Raw genomic sequence first — 21,118 nt, 5'->3', positions numbered from 1 at the left:
CTGCATCAGAATTACCTGGGGTGCTTGTGATAGTGCTCTTTGTGCACAGAGGAAATAGACCATGAAAATAGTGTTTGTCCCTAAGAAACTTCCCTTTTAGAGTTCAAGAATTTGCAATATATGATTAAAATAACCAAAAATAGATAGATGAGTTATAAAATTCCACAGGGAAAAATGCAAATGTGCTGTGGTTAAAAAACATTATTTTGTAGTAAACAGCCAGATTCAAATCTAGGTTCTTCGTTTACTCTCCAGATGATCTTCATATGCTAGTTTTCTCACTTAAAAAACAAGTATAGTTACTACCTGATGAGATTGATGAGATGATTAAATGAGTTATTTAATGTTAACTATTTTGAACATTGATTCCTGATGAACAATATATCTTAATTATTTTGGTCTCGTAAATTATAAATCCATTAATATATGAATGAAATATGAATGCAGTTCAACCTATCAGAATTCATGAAAAGGGATAAGAAATTTCTTTAAAAGGATTATCATATTTTAATTGCATTGATGATTGATTAGAAATAGTCAATTCTACCAGTCTTTATCTTCAGGATCAGAGCATGATCTTTCTTCCCCTTAGCTTCAGTGCTGATGGATGACACTAAGTCATTCATATTCTCTCCTCCACCTTTCTGTAACATTTGAAAGACATCCATAGCTCAGACTTGACAACTGTGTGTGAGCATTTAATACAAATAATTATGAGCCACTGTTAAGTACTAGCATGGGCCCATGTATCATCTTAGGTACGGCTCATAATTGCTCTGAAATGAAGACATCCTAACTCTCTTCCTTCCCTGACCTCCAGCCTCATTTACAGATGGCGTATCTAATGCTAAGATAAGATTTTTAAAACTTGTGGAGTGTTATACAAAATAAGTGACACAACTTAGTGTTTTTCTGCCTCCAAAGCCCACGCTTTCTCCATTACACCACAGTCAATGTTTCTGAAAGTAAAAGGGGCCACATTAATCTCCAATCTCTGATATAATTAGCATCATGCTTTAATCAGTGAGGTTGACTGTCTTGATTAACCTTTATGATAGATCATGCAAGTTTCATATTTCTAAATGAATATATAGAGGTGGCTGCAAATTAGCGAAAAACACTGAGCTTGCATCAGAAGACTCATGTTTAAACTCCTGGCTCTGCTGCATAGTATGGGGTATGATTTTGGCTAAGTCAATAAATGAACAAAAAGAAAAGGAAAAATAAAGAATAGGAGAAAAGGCAAGAAAAGAATGATACTGTGCTTTAGTAAAGCATTACACTGTAAATGATCTAGTGTTTGAGTGCTACACCAGGTACTTTATAGACTGTCAAGGAACAGAGAAATTTAAAAGGATTTTAATCCTACAATGGAGTGGAATTCTGCCTCACCTCCTTTGAATTCTACTTTGCTCCAAGTCCTCATTCAAGACCTTATCCTCTTGCCATATTTTGGTACACTCCAGCTCACCAAGACACCACTCTCCTATGACACACTTTTGTAATACATATTATAGTATATCTTTATGCTAATAAAAATTAGCCACATTTGAAAGGCATCCATAGCTCATATTTGAGCACTGTGTGTAAGCATTGTATACAAATAACACGAGCCAATCGTGAGCTGATGTTTATTTCTAAATCGATGCAGGAAGTAAATAGTTTGCATGGACCATCTCACTGAACTCAGGAGATAGTGTCTTTTGACCTCACTTTCTGTTGGAAGCAACTAATATTTAGTGACTTAAAAACTATCTTGCCCTGGGTCAAGTAGTGCATGATGGACTTGAACACAAGCAAGGAGAACCCAGAATCAAGGCTCTAAAGCATCTAGGTCATACAGACCACACTTAGCATTGAAGTTTTTTTGCTCTGTTCTTTTATTTTCCCCTCATATTCTTTGGTTTCTTTCCTAGATTATAACTTCTTGGAACTAAGTGTATCCAACCCATTTTGATGATCACCACAGTATCTAATAAATTGTTAGCATTTGTGCCTAATTTAACCAGAAGCAGTGAATACCCTAGAAACAAGGACTTTCTCTTTTAGTCTCTCTCTAGAAGTTTATCTTACCATCCGGTTGAGCTGCTTAGATTTGATTTTCACAGGTCAAAGAGAAAGTCTTTTTTCTGTTATTCTCAGTTAAGTACTTAGCCTGCCTCCCTCAAAGACCCAGAGATCCAATGTGATTAGTGTGCATGGAAGAGGGTGACTTGTTTGCTGAAGGTGGCATTGTTGCTGAACAAAACACATGCCCTTTCTTCATGTCCCAGGTGTCTTAGATCTCTGAGCAAGAACCCCTCTGACTCAAATGAAAACCACCTCATGTTAGGTGAAATATGGGGAGTTAACCATTTGTTTGCTGGTTTGCATTTCCCACGAAAAACCCCAAAACAGAAATTTACCTCAGCCATGGAAAGTGATGTGCCAAGCATCATATTTGCATTTTAAAACTGAAAACTAATTTGCATGTTATTTCAGTGTCTTGTGTCACGTTCAGGCATCTGTCAATCCCGCTAGATAGAAACAGCTTGTGCAGTAGGAAAGTGTTTTTGTGCATCTAGACTGGAAATCTAGGTGTCTTTCATTTTTTTCAACTTGTCCACACTTTAGGTTCTCTATTGTCTCCTAGTATTATATTAAAAATAATAAGGAAAGACTGCATCCTATGTTTAAAAAGTACGCCGTTATTTACCAAGACCCATTCATTTTTACTATATTTTATTTAAATAATTTAAAATTTTTAAATAAAAATAAATTACTCATAATCCCACCATCCTGACATAAGCTTCATTAACATTTTGGTATATTCTCTTCTAGTATCTGTTTTTTTATATTCACATAGGCACTCATGAATATATTATTTCTCTACACCTGAACTTATCAAATATACTATTTTAATATCCTCCTATATTCTGAACATTATAATATCAAGATTTTGGAAACAATCTAAAGATTTAACAGTAAGAATCTACAAACACCCATTTTTAACAGACCATGGTCAGGGATAAGCCTTGGTAAAGGAAGCATATGATATTTTTCCAATAACTCTTTTCTAAAAGTATAGCTCCTTGGTGAGGAGCTTTTCTACAGAACAATGCGTAGAATGCTGCATATTTTGTAAAACATTTCTTCCCACAATAGAAGAACCAGCTGTTGCATCATTTCAGGCAAAACAAATCAAGATGAAACAACATCTTCCCAGAGAAGGTCACTGCCAGGAACTATCGGGGTGCAGCAAAGACCAATACATGCTTTAGTTTGATAACACAACCATACACAACAGTTCATCTTACTCATTAAACATTTATGTAATCAGCATTTTTGAGAAGGGAGTCCACCAATGGAAAGTGTCTCCTACTTTGCTTTTTTTCTTTGTTTTTTATTTTTTTATATGTTTTATTGGTGCACTGTAGTCATACATCTCAATGCGGTACAAGATAATAGAGGCATACATGAAGGGCACTCATTTAGCCCTTCCCTAATTCCCACGCCATTCCCTCGCCCCTCCATTTAACTTTATTTTAATGTTTTAGTCAAATATTTTTAGTATATATTTATTGGTACATTGTAGTCTCACATCTTAATGTAGTTTATAGTGATAGTGATATGCACACAGCCCTTGGTGAAGTTCCCCCTGACTCCTTCCTTACTCCCTCTCTTTCTCTATACATAATGCTGAGGTTGGTTTTGATAATTTTATGTATGTAATATCTATATAAGTGTTTCCTTAATCCTCCCTAGACCCCCTACATGGCTCTGCTGTGCTTTCTCTTCTTTTATCTAAATTCCCTCTTGTATCTCAATTGATCCCACATAGGAGGAAAAACACATGACTCTTGACTTTCTGTGACTGGCTAATCTCACTTAACAAAATATTCTCCAGGTCCGTCCATTTTCCAGCAGATGATGTAATTGTGTTCTTTTCTATTACCGAGCTGAATTTCATTGCATGTCTATCCCATTATTTTTAAACCTACTTATCTTTTGATGGATACTTAGGTTGGTTCCATGATTTGGCTAATGTGAATACTGCTGCTGCCTTTGTTGAGGTCAAATGACATGCATAATATGCACAACACCTATTAATGAGAAAGAGGCATGTATGTTTTAGTTACAGTATTGGGGAAATATCTTATTTGGAGCAAGCTGAGAGAGATCTTTTTACCTGACAGAGACATCTTGCTTTCTCCTTTAAGAAGACACCCTTGTAGGTAGAGAAATAAGGAAGAGAAAACTCAACACTGTGAGTTAGGTTGAGTTTTTTTTTTTGCTTGGCTTACCCTGACCTTGAGGATCTGAGATTCCTGATATTCACCTTTCGTGTTTCTTGTCTGCCAGGCCAGGAGCATCAGTTCTGGTGCCCTGCCTGTCTGCCTGGAGCTCATCCAGGCAGAGAAGCATGAGGGAGGCTTCTCTGCTCTGCCAAACAGGAGCTTCATGTCACTCTTGGATGATGTTTTGGTGTCAATGGCTAAGATATAGAAAGGTGAACAATTTGGATGGCCAACAAAATATGCATTTACCAAATGCTATGCATTTCAAGATTTATAATTAAAAGTACTCAGTGATTAAATCACTTGCTAAAACAAAAGTTAATATGAAATGCAGGTGTACTATACTGAACTACTTTATCAGCAAATAGGAAAGTAGAGAGTTATTGGAGAGACCCTAGTCTGCAAACATCCCATTATGCTTGTTAGTGGTTTCTGCCCATCCCTCCTGGTAATTATAACTACCATTTATATGATAAGTGATATCTTATAATGCTTCTTAATAGGAATTAGACCTTATCATCTTCCAGCTCATATATAAGAAAATCATTTGTAGAAAAGCAAATCCTCAAGAACTTAAATGGTATCCTAGTCATTAGGACTGAGAGCCAGCATGTTTCAAACCCAGGCACTCTTGAGGCCACCTTGATGTACAGAGACTGAGAGAGGTAGAGGTGGTGAGAAGTTGATTTCCTTCAGCTTGGTCGAAGGCAACATAAAACCTAGTGTGCAAACCACAGTGCCCTCAGTGATCATGCAGCCCTTAGTCCTGGCTGCAGTAACTTTTTTGACATCTTTACCTTGCTAAAAATTTGGAGTCATCAACCACTGGCCCTGGCCTATGACGCCAAGGTTGGCTTAAGAAATATGATTTAGAGCCAACAATGCACCGTGTTAGATGGGGAAGATGAGACAGTAGAGGATGTAAGAAAATCAAGCCTTTGAACATTGAGGCAGACTGGAATGAGTTTTAGAGCTAGAATCAGACTTTTAATGTCAAAATCTCTGTCTTCCTGTTCACATTCTTACCATTCATTATTCAAGAAAGTGAGATTTGTAAATAGAAGGAAGAGTATGCTTTTGTAGTCCTCTGAAGCTGTGAGGGATGTGTGTAGTGTACAGGTTCATAGTTTGTTGACAGGTAAGCTCTTCTCCTTGTTTTTCTCATCCCCTGACATCTCTGTGGCCCATTTATTATAATCAGAAGCAGAACAGGTGTCCAGCAAGCCATCTGCCCTTGCCAGAAGGGGTTCTCCTTCCATTTAAACAGTGAGGTGTTGAGAGCAGAGTATGATATTCAGTGAGAATCAGAAACTAGAAGCAGCTACAGGAAATTGCAAACTGCAAACTTGACACAGCTAAATAGGGGGAAGAGAAAGAACAAAAATATCAGAAATATATATTTTTTTTCTGGCAGGCTTTCAACTCTAAAATGGGGCTAATTCTACCTTTTGAAAAGAAGATAATTTCAATGTTTCTTTTTTCAAGAACACATAATTGAAGTCATTTTCCCTCTGAGAGAAGGAACCTCTTGTACATCATTACAAATGGACAAGAAAAATGAGCAGCTCTGGTACCCAGAGTGATAGAGTATTCATTATCATGTAGTCTTCCTGAATATTTTGGCTTCCTTTTTCCCGTGTTTCATCTGCTTAAGCAGTGATTTTCTGATCAGGTCCATATTTGCAGTAAGTTCAAGTTATTTAGCACCACATACCTAAAAAAGTCAATAGCAGGTAAGGACTCAAAGGGAAAAGAAAAATGACCCAGAGCAAGATCACTATCAGAGTGACTTGCGAAGCTAACATGGTGACAAATATCAAGTAGCCATTTTGTGAACATGGATCCTTTAGCACACATAATCAAAGAGTCATATATTTTCTCTCATATGTGGGAGCTAAAGAGTAATCAAGATATAAGTGGGAATGGATAATGGAGTGGAAACCCCAGTGAGTGATTGAAGGGGTCAAGAGAGAAGAGTGATTTGTGTGTGTGCATGTGTGTGTGGGGAATCAATGAGGGAAACAGTGCCACTAGATTATGTACATATATGGAATTACCAAGGACAATCTCAATATCATGTGTGGGGAGGAGAGAGAGAGTGGAAAGGGAGCTGGAGAAAGCTTAAGAAGTTCTGTGCACATGTATGCCCCTATCATTTAAGCTGCATAATGATGTGAGATTCCAATGCACCAATAGAAGTATTATCAATAAAAAGTGTGGTATGAAAGACTCCAGGTGGTGGGGAATTCTCCTGGGAGCCTTCACCATTTGAATCTTAGTGCTGGCTATTTGCCATGCTTCCTTTTTTTTTAGAAAGGATGATGGAGCCCAGCATAGTGGCACAGCCTTGTAATCCCAGTACTCAGAAGGCTGAGACAAGAGAATCACAGGCTTGCAGCCAGCCTCAGCTACTTAGTGAGGCCATCCACAATTTAGTGAGACCCTGTTTCAAAATAAGGAACAAAAAATAGGGCTGGGGCATAGCTCAAAATTATAATGCCCTTGGATTCAATCCCCAGTACCACATACACACAAAAAAAGAAAAGGTTGATGGAATTTTCCTCCTTTCCCCAGGGTAAAGGAACATGGTAGGATAAGTTAACCTTTATATGCTATTGATTTCATAACTCAAGTGTAGTGAAAGTTCAGGAGGCTGCAGGAACCCTGTGAACTGCCCGCTGCTTACTCAGACCCAAAATGCTAAATGGAGTTTTGAATGTTTTAGAGGATGCTGACAAAGGGCTGTGTCCTCTTACAAATGGAAATCTCTGTAATACTGAGGTTTCCACTTACTCAGTGTGTGTCTGTTTTCACAGACGACAAAGTATGAATATAAATATCTGCGATTTCACTCTAATGATTGTTAATGGTGTATGTACTACAGATCATTGGCAAAAAAATATGATAGAGTAGACTTAAAGTAATCTGAAAATATCATTTATACCTGAAGAAAATATCATTTTATACCCAGGAAGGTTTGATCAAAATCCCTGACTGAATTAAAGCTAGAAGTCAGATTAAGTCATAAGTCAAGAGATTATAGGCAGGTCTTCTGAAATCATGTAAAATATATAAATCACATATATCCTATGTAAGAATAAATAAAACAATTCAAACACCATGAAGTATATAGACATGATGGCTATTGTTCTTTTTGTTATTCTTAATCTGGTAGAATTACCTTGTTCACCAAGAATTCTATCCATGTATATTTTTTCTGCAGAAACAAGTCCTCATGTTTGCATAGTCCTACCCATAACATTGGCCTAGACCCAGGTGTAACTGCAAAAAGGCATTATATTGTCTTCCACAAATGACAGTCTCCAAAGCCCCTACCAAGAAAAGAAAAATGGCAAAGAGTGAATTGCAGATTATTGGACTTTTTTTTAATGAAGAACAATGTTTTGTTATAGAAAAGGGAAATGGAGAAACACATAAAGTAAAAATCATCTACTTTCTCATGACTTTCAACCATTAGCCCTTGAGCATATTTCTTTCTCATGTGAGGCAGGTCAGCCTGGTGATTTTCTCCAGGTGATTTCTGAGGTTCAGATTCCTTCCTTCTTGTGCCTCACATGGCAACCTCGAATTTCAAGAGAAAATGAGAATTGTAGTCTAGCCATGGGCCTATAAAAGGGGGAAATATATTTTTATCAATACTTACCAGCCTTACTAAGTAGATATTCAGAGACCTTTTAAAGCATATTAACCATTAAATTGCTCAAAATACCTCCAATGTCTGGTTGTATTTTTAAATGGCCTTGGTGTTTGAAGGTGTTTCCCAGTATGATTGTTTCAGAAGCATAACTTTAATAAAAGTAGTGATCATTTTCAAATCTCCCAATGACTTTCTGTTTCCCAAAACAAAGTCTTGGCATTGACTGTAGCCCACCTGTCTCACCTTAGCCCTGACCCTTGTTTCCTCTTTTTATTCCCTGACACTTTTGCTGATATATATGTTCTTTTAGATACACTGTTTTTGGAGTCTCCTTCCTTTCTTGCATCCCTCCATCCTTTCTTTGTTGTGAAATGCAGCTCTTCCTTCAGGATCAGACTAAGAGGTCTTTTCTTGCTGTCTTCTTCCATCTTAGAGCACTGGATTTATATCCATGTCTTTACATGTACACATTTTTCTAATTCTCTATTTTCTTGTTCTTTTCTTTCTAGTCTGTTAACTGTAAGAGGCAGAAATTCCATATATCTTAATTCTCTATCTCTTAATAATTTGACTTCATAGTTTTTTTGTGGTACTGGGGATGGAACCCAGGGTCTTTCTACCTCTGAGCTACTGAAACCAGGTCTTACTGAGTTGCAAGGGGCCTCACTAAGTAGCTGAGGTTGGCTGCAAACCACGATCCTCTGGTCTCAGCCTCCCAAATGCTGGGATTACAAGCGTGTGCCACCATGCCCAGTTTGCCTTCATATTTATTTACAGTTCTTAGCACTTAGAAGTCTCTTAGGAAGGGAATGTTAAGTTTGAAGTATTTCTCTGAAATCTTTTAGTGATAACTCACTTATGGGTGATAGAATATTATTTTGCCCTTACGAAGTGGTTCAGCCATTTCAAACGACATGTGTGTATATAAGTATATTTGTGAGGAATAGTTCTCATTAAAAGAATACCTTTTTCTTAGAAAATCCTAAAGCCTTTATTTTTTCACAGTATCTTTGTTTTGCTATTAAGCAGTAAACCTCCAAGGAGTAGAAGGGTTTGGAGAGAATGGTGTTAGAACCCTGAGAAGCATTGCAGTGTCCCAGAAATATACCCACTCAGCATGCCCAGACCTCAGTTTCAGTTTCAGTGAAGGGCCCTGCCACTTTCCAGGACATGTTGCTAACACAGGGCTGCTCACTTATCTTTGGGCCTCAATTTTCTCTTCTGTGAGACAGGATTCTATGTCATTAGAGCATTTGGATTATTCATATGTGAAAGTAGGCACCTTGTTTTCAAGGTTTGTTTATATGTGAGGATCTATGATGTCATAGTGAAAATGTCACTATCATTCACACTTCTGATTTACAAGAAAAGAAAGCAAAGCATCCCCTGCCAATGCCTCTTCCACAAATTTTCAGCTGTGTTCTTTTATCCATACGCTATGCTCAAAGTTGCTTATTTTAAAATAAGTTGCCAGGAACATGGTGCATGGCTGTAATTCCAGTACTTGGGAAGCTGAGACAGGAGGATCACAGGTTTGAGGTCAGCCTTAGAAATTTAGTGAGACACTGATTCAAAAAAAGGGGGTGGGATAGGGGTGTAGGTCATAGATAGAATGACCCTGGATTCAGTTCCCAGGACAACAAATAAATAAATGAATTGGACACAGGTGTTAATATTTCTTAGAATGTGATGAGTCCTAAGCAGTACTAGAAGAATGAGACTGAAGGACTGTTTATCAGAGTAATTTTTAAAAAAAATTTTTAACTACTGTTTATATAATTGAACTCTAAAAGTCCTAGGCTGTCTTCCTTAATGTGAGAAACAAATTGTAAATGAAAAATCTTATATTTTTCTCAGTATATATTTCACAGGTGATAAGTATTATACATTGGAGGTGAGGAGAGTCCCTATAGACAAATAAAGGTCAGAAACACTAAGAAATGATCTTTGGAGGCCTTTCCTCATAGAAATACAAGGAACCCACAATTATTATTACAGTCTCCAACCTACCATGGTTCTACTTAGGATTTTTCAACTTTGTTACAAAAATGATATACATTCAATAGAAATTTGGAAGTTTTGCCTTTTCTGAAGCTAATAGTATGCAGTGAAATACTCTATTAAGATGCCGGCTAGTATCAGTAAGCTACCGCTCCTATTCAGCCACCAGATCATGAGGGTAAAGGACTAATACTAAAATATTCTGTGTTGCTAAGCCATAATGTTCAGTAGCTTGGGTGTATTAAAGGCAGTTTCGACTCATGAAATTTTAACTCTACAATGGGTTTATCTATCAGGACATAACCCTATTATAAGTCGAAGACCATCTGTGTATAAAAGAATAAAATCTAAGAAGAAAAGAGCCTTTCCCTGTTTGTTATTTCAGAAAAAGTATGGCAAGGAAATAGGAAGAAGAATTTATTTTGGAGAATTTTTTTAAATGATAGTTCTTTTTTAATGTGTGAAATACTGACAAAGTAAGTACTTTGAAATTAGACTTCTACTTGAAATGTAAAAGCTAAGGGTAGAATCTGAATTTCTGGCTTGGTTTTACAGATGATAGATTCAGCCTTCTTGCTGCTGCTTTGTATATTGAAAGGCAATGAGGGACATGTTAGTCTTAGTAATAAATTGTGTCCTTTCCTTGTGGGTCCACCTTAAAACTGGGACAGGGATTATGAAATCCTCCTTAATAGTTGTTGACTTAATTAAAACACCCAGCATATTTTTATTAGAGATCATATATCATACTTTCCTAGGATTGCCCTGTGAGAAGTATGTCTAGCTAGGGAAAACTGTATAGAATTTGGATTCAGGTGACAACATATTTGGGCCTCCAACCCTATCGTTATTGCAAACTTGGAGAAATGCCATAGGTCACATTTTCATCCTCATCTTCAGTTTTGCTACCTCACCTGGGATATAGGCACTCCCTCAGAGGCAGGTTGGGAGATCCAAAGAGGTATCTGTTCATTTCAGTGATCTAACAATAGCTCAGCTGTATATAACAGGAGAAGCAGTTATCTCACTTCATACTCGCAGATACAGTGAGGTACATTGGCAAGCCCAATGCACAGACAGGATCGATATCGAAAGGTTCACAGGCTTACATAAGGACTCCGTTAGTGTCATGGTTAAATCTGCTTCCACCCGCAGGATTCTGCCACATATTATATCCCTTTATTCTGGCCATCAATCCCCTTCTCAATCCAGTCTCAGCTCTTCCATTTACCCTACACTTCAGAGAGAATTCTCCAAGTCTGATTACAACAGCCCTTGTTAATCTGTATTACAGGTTCTAGCACTTGCATGCTCTTGAAAAGATCCAGGTAGGTTCCCTGTGCTTCGTAAACTTATAGGATTTTTAGGTAAATTCTGTATGTTTTTATGGATGCCATTTTCTGCCAAAGGGGTCTTTATCTCATCAGATTTTTAGAGTTGGTCATGATCTCACCCATGGGTTCCCAAAGCATAGAGAGACCCTAAGTATTTCCATATAACAAGGCACAGATTAGGGGATCCTTCTGCTTTCTCCACCTCTCCAGACTTGAACAATGAGCCACTTAAAGGTTTTTACTCTAACACCAGAGTGCTTCTCAGTTCTGACATATACTACTCTTTGAATCACCCACTGACCTGGATTAAAGTCTGTGGAATGATTTTGGTAGTAGCCAGCATACCTGTATCACTTCAAGTCACTCCAGTAAAAAGACCTTGGTTAGCCAGGTGTGGTGGCACACACTTGTAATCCCAGTACTTGCAAGGCTGAGACAGGAGGATCCCAGGTTTGTGGTGAGTCTCAGCTACTTAATGAGGCCCTCTACAACTTAGTGAGACCCTGTTTCAAAATAAATTTTCAAATAAATAGGGCTGGGTGGGGGAGGATCTTGGGGTGGAATGCAAAAGAAAAAAGAAAATCTGGCTTATAAATTGCAAAAGTAGAACTATATACTATAAAATAAACAAGATCAGAAACTAAAGGTCCCCTTGAATCTCAGCTCCCAGAAAAAAATACCCTTTAACACTTTATTATGCGTCAATTCAGAATTTTTAAAACCTTTATTTAGATCCATAATTAAACAAACCATACCTACTTTACAAAAACGGGGCCAATAATTTGTAGATATCCTATTCTACAACTGACTGGTTTTTTTTTTTTTCAAGGAGTTGGGGATTGAACCCAGAGTAACTCTATTTTCAAGGCACATCCTCAGCCTTATTTATTTATTTATTTATTTATTTATTTATTTATTTATTTATTTTTGCAGTCCTGGGAATAGAACACGGGGGCATTCTACCTCCGAGCTACACCCCCAGTCCTATTTTGTATTCTTTATTTTTGAAACAGGGTCTCACTAAGTTGTGGGAGGTCCTCACTAAGTAGCTGAGAATGGCCACAACCCTTCAATCCTCCTGTCTCAGTCTCCCAAGTACTGGGATTACAAGCATGTCCCACCAAGCCCAGCTTTTGTTTTGTTTGGAAACAGGATCTTGCAAGGATACTGAGAATCTAGCTTCACTGCAGAAGCTGTCCTGGAAACTAGCATCCTCCTGTCTCAGCCTCCCATGTACTGGGATTACAGGCGTGTGTCACCATGCCCATTTTACAGCTGGATTTTTAATTTATTAACATGCTTGCACATAGAAATGTATTAAGTAGGTATTTAAAATATCTCTTTGGACAATCCATTTGACAGTTGGTTACATTGTTACTATTTCTTCATCCTCTCAAATATAACTCCTGTGATCAGTGGGCATATAATTTTACGTAGTTATCTGAGTATTTTTTAAAAATACCCTAGAAGTATATAACATGTATGCAATTAAAACTTTATTAATATTGGAAAATCACTCATCCATTGTTCATTTCTATGTACATGCCCACCAGTGTACTGTGTTTCTTAGTCCTTTGTGCCTGAGTTTTATTCCCATTTGAGTCCAGTCTTCTCAAAGCCATACATGAGACATCTTGATCCTTCCCTGGTATTTTCAGAGGTTACACAAAATAGACCTTATGAGAATGAGTGTATAAGCAAATAAGCCAAAGAACAAATGAGTGCATAAATAACTCTTTTAACACCCTACCAACTCTAGAAGGGTAAGTCACATCTGCAGTTCAGAGCGTGCCCGTATCAGCTATTTCACATTTACAGGATAAGTGAGGGATGGAAGATGGGATCTTGTCCTGATATCATCACTAATCCATCCTGATCCTTTTTTTTTTTTTTTACATGATACTGGGGTTCCTGGAAACCCTTCTACCTCTGGGCTATACTCCCAGACCTCTCTATATATACATATTTTGGAAACAGGGTCTCTTAAGCCAGCAAGGCTGGCTTTGAACCTGCACTATCCTCCTGTCTCTGCCCCCCAAGCGTGGGGATTACAAACGTGCACCACCACACCCACTCATCCTGATCTTTTGCAGTCTGGATTTCCCTGCTTTACAAGGAGGAGATTGAGGTCATGGTTTTTTTAGACAAGGCAGCTGGACTTTCTGCCTCTCAGCTGTCATGGGCCACAGCCTATTCACTTCTTTCCAATCTCCAATCCGAATGTTCTGACAGAGAAATTAAATCCTAGGGTAAAGTTAATGACCAGTATAGATTCTTGGCCTTTTCAGCCTTCCACATAGCTGTATTCGTAACTTTCTGTATGTTTCAGAAATTGGAAAAGTATTATAAGAAAAGGCCCCAAAGATAGCAGTGAACATTTTCATGTATGTTGAGAGGGCATCTTATGCCTTAGGCACCAGACAAATTATTAATACCCACTTTGGCATTGAAATAAATGTTGATAGTGGAAATGATAACCTTTTATTGAGATCTCTGCTTAATAGAATTTTCAACTCTGCGAATTATTTCAGTATAGTAAAGACAATACATGAATATGCAGTGTTCAGTTTTGAGGAACTTGTAAACTAATCTGTAAAGAGAAAACTCCAGGCCATCTGTTTAAAGCATGTACAGACATCAGGCAACATCTCCAATCTGTATCTCTGCCCCTTGGCTGTGGCGGTCACCATTATTATTTGTAAACTTTTAGTTACTGTGATTCTATTTTTAATAACACTTTAATTAAGAGTATTGATCCCAGGCATGGTGGCACATGCTTGTAATCCCAGCATTTGGAATGCTGAGGCAGGAGGATCACAGTTCAAGAACAGCCTCAGCTACTTAGTGAAACCCTTTGCAACTCATTGAGACCCTGTTTCAAAATAATAAAAAATAGGGCTGGGAGTGTAGCTCAAAGGTAGAATGCTCCTGGATTTCATTCCCAGTACTGCAAAAAAAGTATTGGTTGTGATACTGAAAATGGTAAAGTTATAGGAAAAGGTAAATATAATAAACCCATTTTATTTGCATAGCACAAAGCTACTTTACATCTAGCAACTAGATTTTCTTTTTTCGCTACACACTTTGGATGATTCCTAGTTGATTATCCTCTGATCTGATGCTTGATCCTTTTTTTTTTTTTTTTTTTTTTTTTTTTTTGCAGGTCTGGGGATGGAACCCAGGGGCATTTGACCTCCGAGCCACATCCCCTGCCCTATTTTTATTCTTTATTTTGAAACGGTATCACTAAGTATCTGAGGCTGTCCGCAAACCTCAATCCTCCAGTTTCAGCCTCCCGAATGCTGGGATTACAAGCGTGCGCCACCACGCCCAGCTACACTTGATCCTCTTACATTGCTATACTTCTGGACCTATTTGAACAACAGCCCTGTGTCGATGTCGCTGACTTGTTATCCTCGTTGGATATGTGACTGCAGTGCTGGAAAGAAATTAGCTCAACTTCTTTAACATGGAACAAAGGCCAAGTTTGGGCTTTTATGCCAAGCAATATTAGATGCCTCTGAATACCAAACAATATTAGATGCCTCTGATTTTCCATCATAGAGTTTATATAGGGCCAGAAACACACAACCCACTGAGCTCCTCTTGCTACCTGTCTTTTACCTGTATGCTTCCTCTATTCTGCTGCCCCTCTCCGGGAGCCTCTGTTGGGGCCTCTCCTTGTAATCTGAACAAGCACTTTCTACTGCTGCTTTATCAATGTGCCTTTGTTGCTCTCTCAACTCTAACATTTTAAGGAGAAAAGACTCAATTTATTCACAGTTTAAATAAATAAACAAATGACATATAGTAACTGCTTAGCAATTATTGAATGAAATAGATTCTTACTGTTGTAAGCACGGATTTCTAAAGTGTGATTGATGATTCACCTAAATAAGGCAAGTGAGTAAAATTATGTACCCATGATTAGATACCAAATAAGTGATAAATTTTAGTCTACAGCCCAGGTCCCCAAACAATCAGGACCAGTGATTTTGGCTCCTCAGTACAAATAGTACTCGTTCAGGCTGATTCCCCTGGTTAATGTCTAGACTGCAGTTAAGGGACCTGCGTGCTTTCTGATTCCAGGGTGGAAACGCAGCGGCTATGGGACCTCCTTCAGTTCCCTCTTCATTCCGTCCAGAAGATGAGCTCGAGCACCTGACCAAAAAGATGCTGTATGACATGGAAAATCCACCTGCTGATGAATACTTTGGTGAGTGGGGTCTTCTTGAGACATTTACTGTCAATTACATGTCCTGTCCACTCCCCTTATTATGTAATGAAGAGTACTATGATGGTAAAGCAGCCGAGTCTTTGAGAGTTGGTGTGCATGTGCACACCACCAAACGGCCCTGGAGATTATGTTGGGAGGCTAACAAAAGTGGGATTATCTGCCTAGTAATTTACTGTACTGTAATCTCAGTGACTCTTAGAGTTTCTTAAGATATAAATTTATTTTTTTTCAGTGCTAGGGATTGAACCCAGAGCTTCACACATACTAAGTAATCACTCTACCACTGAACTACATCCCCATCCCACAGTTTTGATTTTGAGACATATTTTTCACAATTTGTTAGATTTTCATTAGGGAAACATAGAGTTTCTGTGTGTATTTAAGTTTCTCATAGATCTAAAGATTCACATAAAATACAGAATTTGATACATTTCAAAATCTATACTCTCAATCCTTTTCCTATCTGAGTTTGGGTTAAAGATGCCTCCTTTGTATTTTTAACATCTTTCTTCTTCAAAGCTGTGAAAAACTAGGAATAGATAATCCTTCCAGCCCATTAATATAAGTTTATTTCTTATATGGCAGGTATGAAGTGTTATAGATATGTAATTTCTCAGGGAGGTTGTAATGGCTCAAAAGAGATAAGCTGAGCACATAAATAATTACAGTCTAGGCAAAAAGTGGTAAAAGGCATAAGAAGGCCGAGGTCAGATGTTAAAAATTTTAATAGCTCTATCTAGATCCTCAGGAATGCCTATATAAAAGAATTGATGACATTTGAAACTGGACCTTTTTAATTAATTACTCTCAGATTATCTGTGGTAAAGACCATTATCACTGCCCCAGTCTGTTGAGATCAATATTTTTGTAGCATATAATTAAAATCAATTACTAGGAAAATAACTTTAAAAACACAAAATATAAAAATATGCTAAATGGAAGACTGAGTTTTATCTTAAATTACTCTTTTAAACTGTTCTAATTTCTAAACACTCTGTGTCTTCACTCGTCTCAACATGGGTGACCAATATCTACCTGACAAACACTTTTAAATGTTTCTTGTAGAAAAAGGCCACTTGGGAAGGATGAGTAAAGATTCCAAAGTGGAAAAAAAATTTCCCTCCTCAAGTGTTTTCTATTTTCACATCTTCCCATTTGCTTCCTATTTGGTAATATGTAAGGAAAGGAAGACTAAGAGTACCAGCCCAAAGCCACAGAGCAGATGGAGCGGGAGATACCGAGATACTATTTGTTCATGGGTGGCAGCATAGCCCAGCCAGAAGAGCACATGAGTGAGGGAAAACGAAGCCTGGTTCTGATCTCTTCTGTGCCCCTGGCTGGCTAAACTGTACTGGCATATCCCCTTTGGCCTCAGCCCAGTTTCCCACCTTGGTAAATCAAAGGTATGAAGCAAATGTCCTCTGACATTTCCTTCAGCACACTCACTAGAGAAATAGCATTAGCACAAAGAAGTATAATAATAAAGCTAAACATAAATTGAAGGAGATTGGCAAAAATGCATGGACAATAGTAAAAGAAACTAGCAAATGTCTCTGATTACATGAAAATGTACTGAAAGCAGGTCGTCCTCTTGGAATTACAATGGGAAGGTTGGTGGTGACGTGTAATGTAATCTTTGAAAAAAATGCATGTTAAAAGTGAAAAATAAGATTTGTGTATTATGACAGATTAAAAAATGAAATGCTGACTTCCAAGTATATGTACTTCAAGTATAGCAACATATATTTACCAATAAAAAGTTGAACATGGATAGTGATTGTATTAATGAGGTTATATTGACCATTGTGGATAGCAGTAATAAATTCTTTTTTTTAAGTACTGGGAATTAAACCCTGGGGCATTCTACCTCTGAGTGACACTCCCATCCCTATTTTTTATTCTTTAAAAAATTTTGATAACAGAGTCTCACTGAGTCGCATAGGGCCTCATTAAGTAGCAGAGGCTGTCCACGAACTACTATCCTCCTGTCTCGCTTCCCAAATGCTGGGATTACAAGCCTGTGCTTCCATGCTGTGCTAAGATAAATTCTTATTATTTTTAAATTACTGCTATGAGCCAGCCTAGAAATCTTTATCAAATTACTCTCTAAACCTTCCTTTTCGTTTTATTTGGTCTATAGTACCAAAATGATAGCTATCTTATAATGTTATTGTGAGTGATGGATGAAATATTTATAGAAGGCACTTAGAAGTGCTTGGCATGTAGAATATGCTCAGTAATCAAAGTTTTCCGTTGCTCTTGAGGCTTGCAGTTTAAGAAAATAAGATATGCCCATTAAAAGCCCATCAATAATACTTGATTTAAATTTAAGTTCCAAGCAACAATAGAACATATGTCACCAATTGGTAAATAATCATTGCCAAATGGAAAGTACTAACCATGAGAGAGAATTTGGGGAGAAAATGGCTTTTATTGAGTGTTTATGGTATAGCAGCACTACTTTTTGTACTTTACAGGAATTGACTCAGTTCATCCGTATAGAAACCCTGTGAAGTAGGTGCCATTTTATCATTTCCAGATTACAAATTAAGGCACAGAAATGTCAAGTATTTCTCCTAACATAACAGCTAATAAGTTAAAGGACTATATTAGAATCTCCACTGCTAGCCTGGATCTTTAAATACCACACCGTAGGAGATGAGAAGGGTTAGCCAGGCTGCGTATTTAGAAAAAGGGTTTTGGAGGAGATTAGCTTAAATAGAGGGAAAATAGGGGATAGATATTCTCTTCTAAGTAGATAACATAAACAAAATATAAGTTGATAAAGTACTGTTGAAGGAAAGTATACTTTATATGGAAAACATCCAAGTGCATTTTATATGCATTCTATTCTCCTGGGTGGTGTTGAGAACAGATATGGGTCTTACCTTAAAAAGTGCTTATAGTCTAATGGGAGATTTGCACAGCATTGGGGTGTTTTATTACAACACAAGACAGAAAGTGATGTGTGACTTAATCAAAATTCAGCCAATGCTCTTTGAGAATTCAGAAAAAGAAGAGGGAGTATCTGGAAGCAGGAATTGAAAAGATTTATGTGGAGTAGTTAGCCTTTGACTAAGTCTTTAAAATTAAGATGAGATTTGGAAATAAAAGGTAGGAAACAAGTGTGGTCATTTCCAATGAGGGTAATGTTGACATAACAAGTAATGAAACCTTTAAAGTTAAACAACCATTTGGGAAGTAGCAATTATTGAAAAATAATATCGAAGTAGATTGGGACCACTCTAAAAGATTTTAAACCCCGGCTGTAGATTAAGGACTTTTAATTCTATAACAAGCCCTTGCACATTGAGATAAACTGCCACAGGAACCCCTCTGTGGACAGTGGGTGAGGGCAGGGCCTCCAGGCCAGGGTGCTTTGGTTTAATGGCCAGGTTGAGCTCTCACTGGCAAGGTAAAGTCCTGAAGAAAGGACTTTTTTTTAACAGAACTGTTAACTGTTTCGCCCTTTAAACGCTCACCTTCTCTGGGTCTGCCACTGTGATGGGTGTTAGAGACTCCCAGCTGTAGAGAGGCCATGCCCTTCTGGGACTCACAGGTTCCTGGGATTGACAGGAAAGGTACACGAGGAAGGGATTTCAGTGCACGTTAGCTCTGTGTTGAGTGTGACATGGGCACCATAAGGGGTATAGAAGAGAGGGTCCCTACGTCTGTCTGGAAAAAGGGGAAGGAACATAGCACTATGTTTAGGCCAGGAGGGCTTGACCCGAACTCATGGATAAAGTCCTCCTTGCTCTCTATCAGAATTTTGCCTTTGTCCTCTTCTGGGCTGGAATCAGCATTGCCAAGCCCCACCCTGAGGGAACTTCTCTCTCATGCAGTACCATCCCCAGCCCCAAAGAAACCCATCACCTAATTTTCCCTCTCCATTTCTTCTCCTGTTTAAGTCTGGAGTTTTCATTGAAACTACCTGATTTCCTGAAGGTAATTATGTGCTTTCAGATAAAAAAAAAAAATCTCCTGCTAGACAAGTAGTGGCCTCAGGAAGTGAAAAGGAACAGGTGTAAATAAAAAATAAACAGTGCTGGCAGAGTCCACTCTCCTTTGGTCATGTTGCTTTCTTTACATTCTACTGTTTGTTTTTTTTTTTCCTTAAGTAGAATGATTCACAAATACATTGTTGTTGTTCTTTTTCCTTTAGGGAGTCTCTTATTGCTCATAACAGTTTTATATATATTTAAAGAATAACTGAATCATGATATATTTGAAAGTATTGGAAGGGGTGTCAAAAATCACCTCACGAGTGCCTTAAGTAACAAATAGTAGCGATACCTTCACAATGAAGAGGTCTGCTAGAAACCATCTTAATCCAAGTGATGAAATTTAATATCACCAATAAAGGGACAAAATGACATGTGCCAAATGATATAATGTAGGAAGGACACAATCTCACCTAGGTAATGGCCTTGCTAAAATGTTGAATTGCAACTGAACCATTAGGAAATTTAAAACATCCAGATGATTGAACATTCTGCTGTCCTGAATTCTTCAAAATTGTCTATGTAATTAGACCACTCCAGATTAAAAGAGATTAAACAAATATTCTATTCAAATGCAAGGCATGATTTTTGATTGAATTCTGGATGAGCAACAAAATAGCTATAAAGGATTTAGGGCAAAGTTAGAGAAATTGTAATATGAACTATATATTAGAAAATACATCAGCATTGATTTTGAGAGTTTACTCATTGTATTGTGGTTATATAGGAAAATATCCTTGTTTTCAGGAGCTGCATGTTGTAATATATGATGAAGTATATTGATGTTGTATACAACTTCTCTTGAAAGAGAGAGAGAGAGAGAAAGAGAGAGAGAAAGAGAGAGAGAGAGAGAGATTGATTGATTTGTGGGAGGCAGACTTCATATTAAAACAAGTAAGATGCTGTAAGTACAAAGCTACAAGAACAAGTCTTTTCTCCCAAAATATATTGAAGCCTGCAACAAATGAATTATCTTAATAACTTTTTTCTCTGATTGGTAGAGAGAGTAATACCCCTGCCATCTACTTAATGACTACAGTGTGTCTTTGAAATTTTTTTTTTTTACTCTGTATCTGTTTCCTCCTTTTTTTACTAGACATACACTCTCATATTTACCTAATCCTCCACAAGTTATAAAGCCCAGTCTGGGCCACAGTGTGGCTAACAGGTGTGGCAATTCTGTATTCATTTTACACATGGAAACACAGAGGTTCAGAGAAGCTCAGTGAAAGATTCAAAGTCACTTTGCTAATGTCAGGATTTGGACCCACTCCCCTAATTTCACATCTGTTCTGACTCATGACCATGATAGGAAGTCTTGTGCAATGAGTGCATGCTGTCAACAGTCGACGCATGACTTAATTCTTGTTATCCTTCTCCTTCCAAAGTCATGACCTTCAAGAGAGATGGCGGTGTCATTTCTGTTCAAGGATGTATGTTTTATACTCTGATTTCAGTGTCACTGATGACGTATTTCAACAATCTTTAACCTAATGAGACACTAGCAGAATTGTTTTCATTGCTCTGATACACACCTAAAATCACCCTATCAAGCATTTTAGCTGACCTTAGTTTCTGTTGACTTTGGGGGGAGGCACAATTTACATATC

General features: G+C 37.7%; 1 protein-coding gene across 3 annotated transcripts in view; it reads left to right on the top strand.

Annotated features, from left to right (window-relative positions):
• The window catches only part of LPP (LIM domain containing preferred translocation partner in lipoma), a gene marked incomplete at both ends in the record, with an annotated part of 650,944 nt that overhangs the window by 460,906 nt on the left and 168,920 nt on the right, over positions 1–21,118 (top strand). For all 3 annotated transcript variants that reach the window (XM_080696758.1, XM_080696760.1, XM_080696759.1), the window contains one exon: positions 15,360–15,486. In XM_080696758.1, the coding sequence (XP_080552884.1) occupies positions 15,360–15,486 (127 nt within the window). The remainder of the gene's footprint in view (positions 1–15,359; positions 15,487–21,118) is intronic.

Source organism: Muscardinus avellanarius (genome assembly GCF_963383645.1).
Source record: "Muscardinus avellanarius genome assembly, chromosome: 5".
NCBI classification, from domain to species: Eukaryota; Metazoa; Chordata; class Mammalia; order Rodentia; family Gliridae; genus Muscardinus; species Muscardinus avellanarius.
The sequence above is the reverse complement of the archived record's forward strand: the minus strand, read 5'-3'. Positions and strand labels throughout refer to the sequence as shown.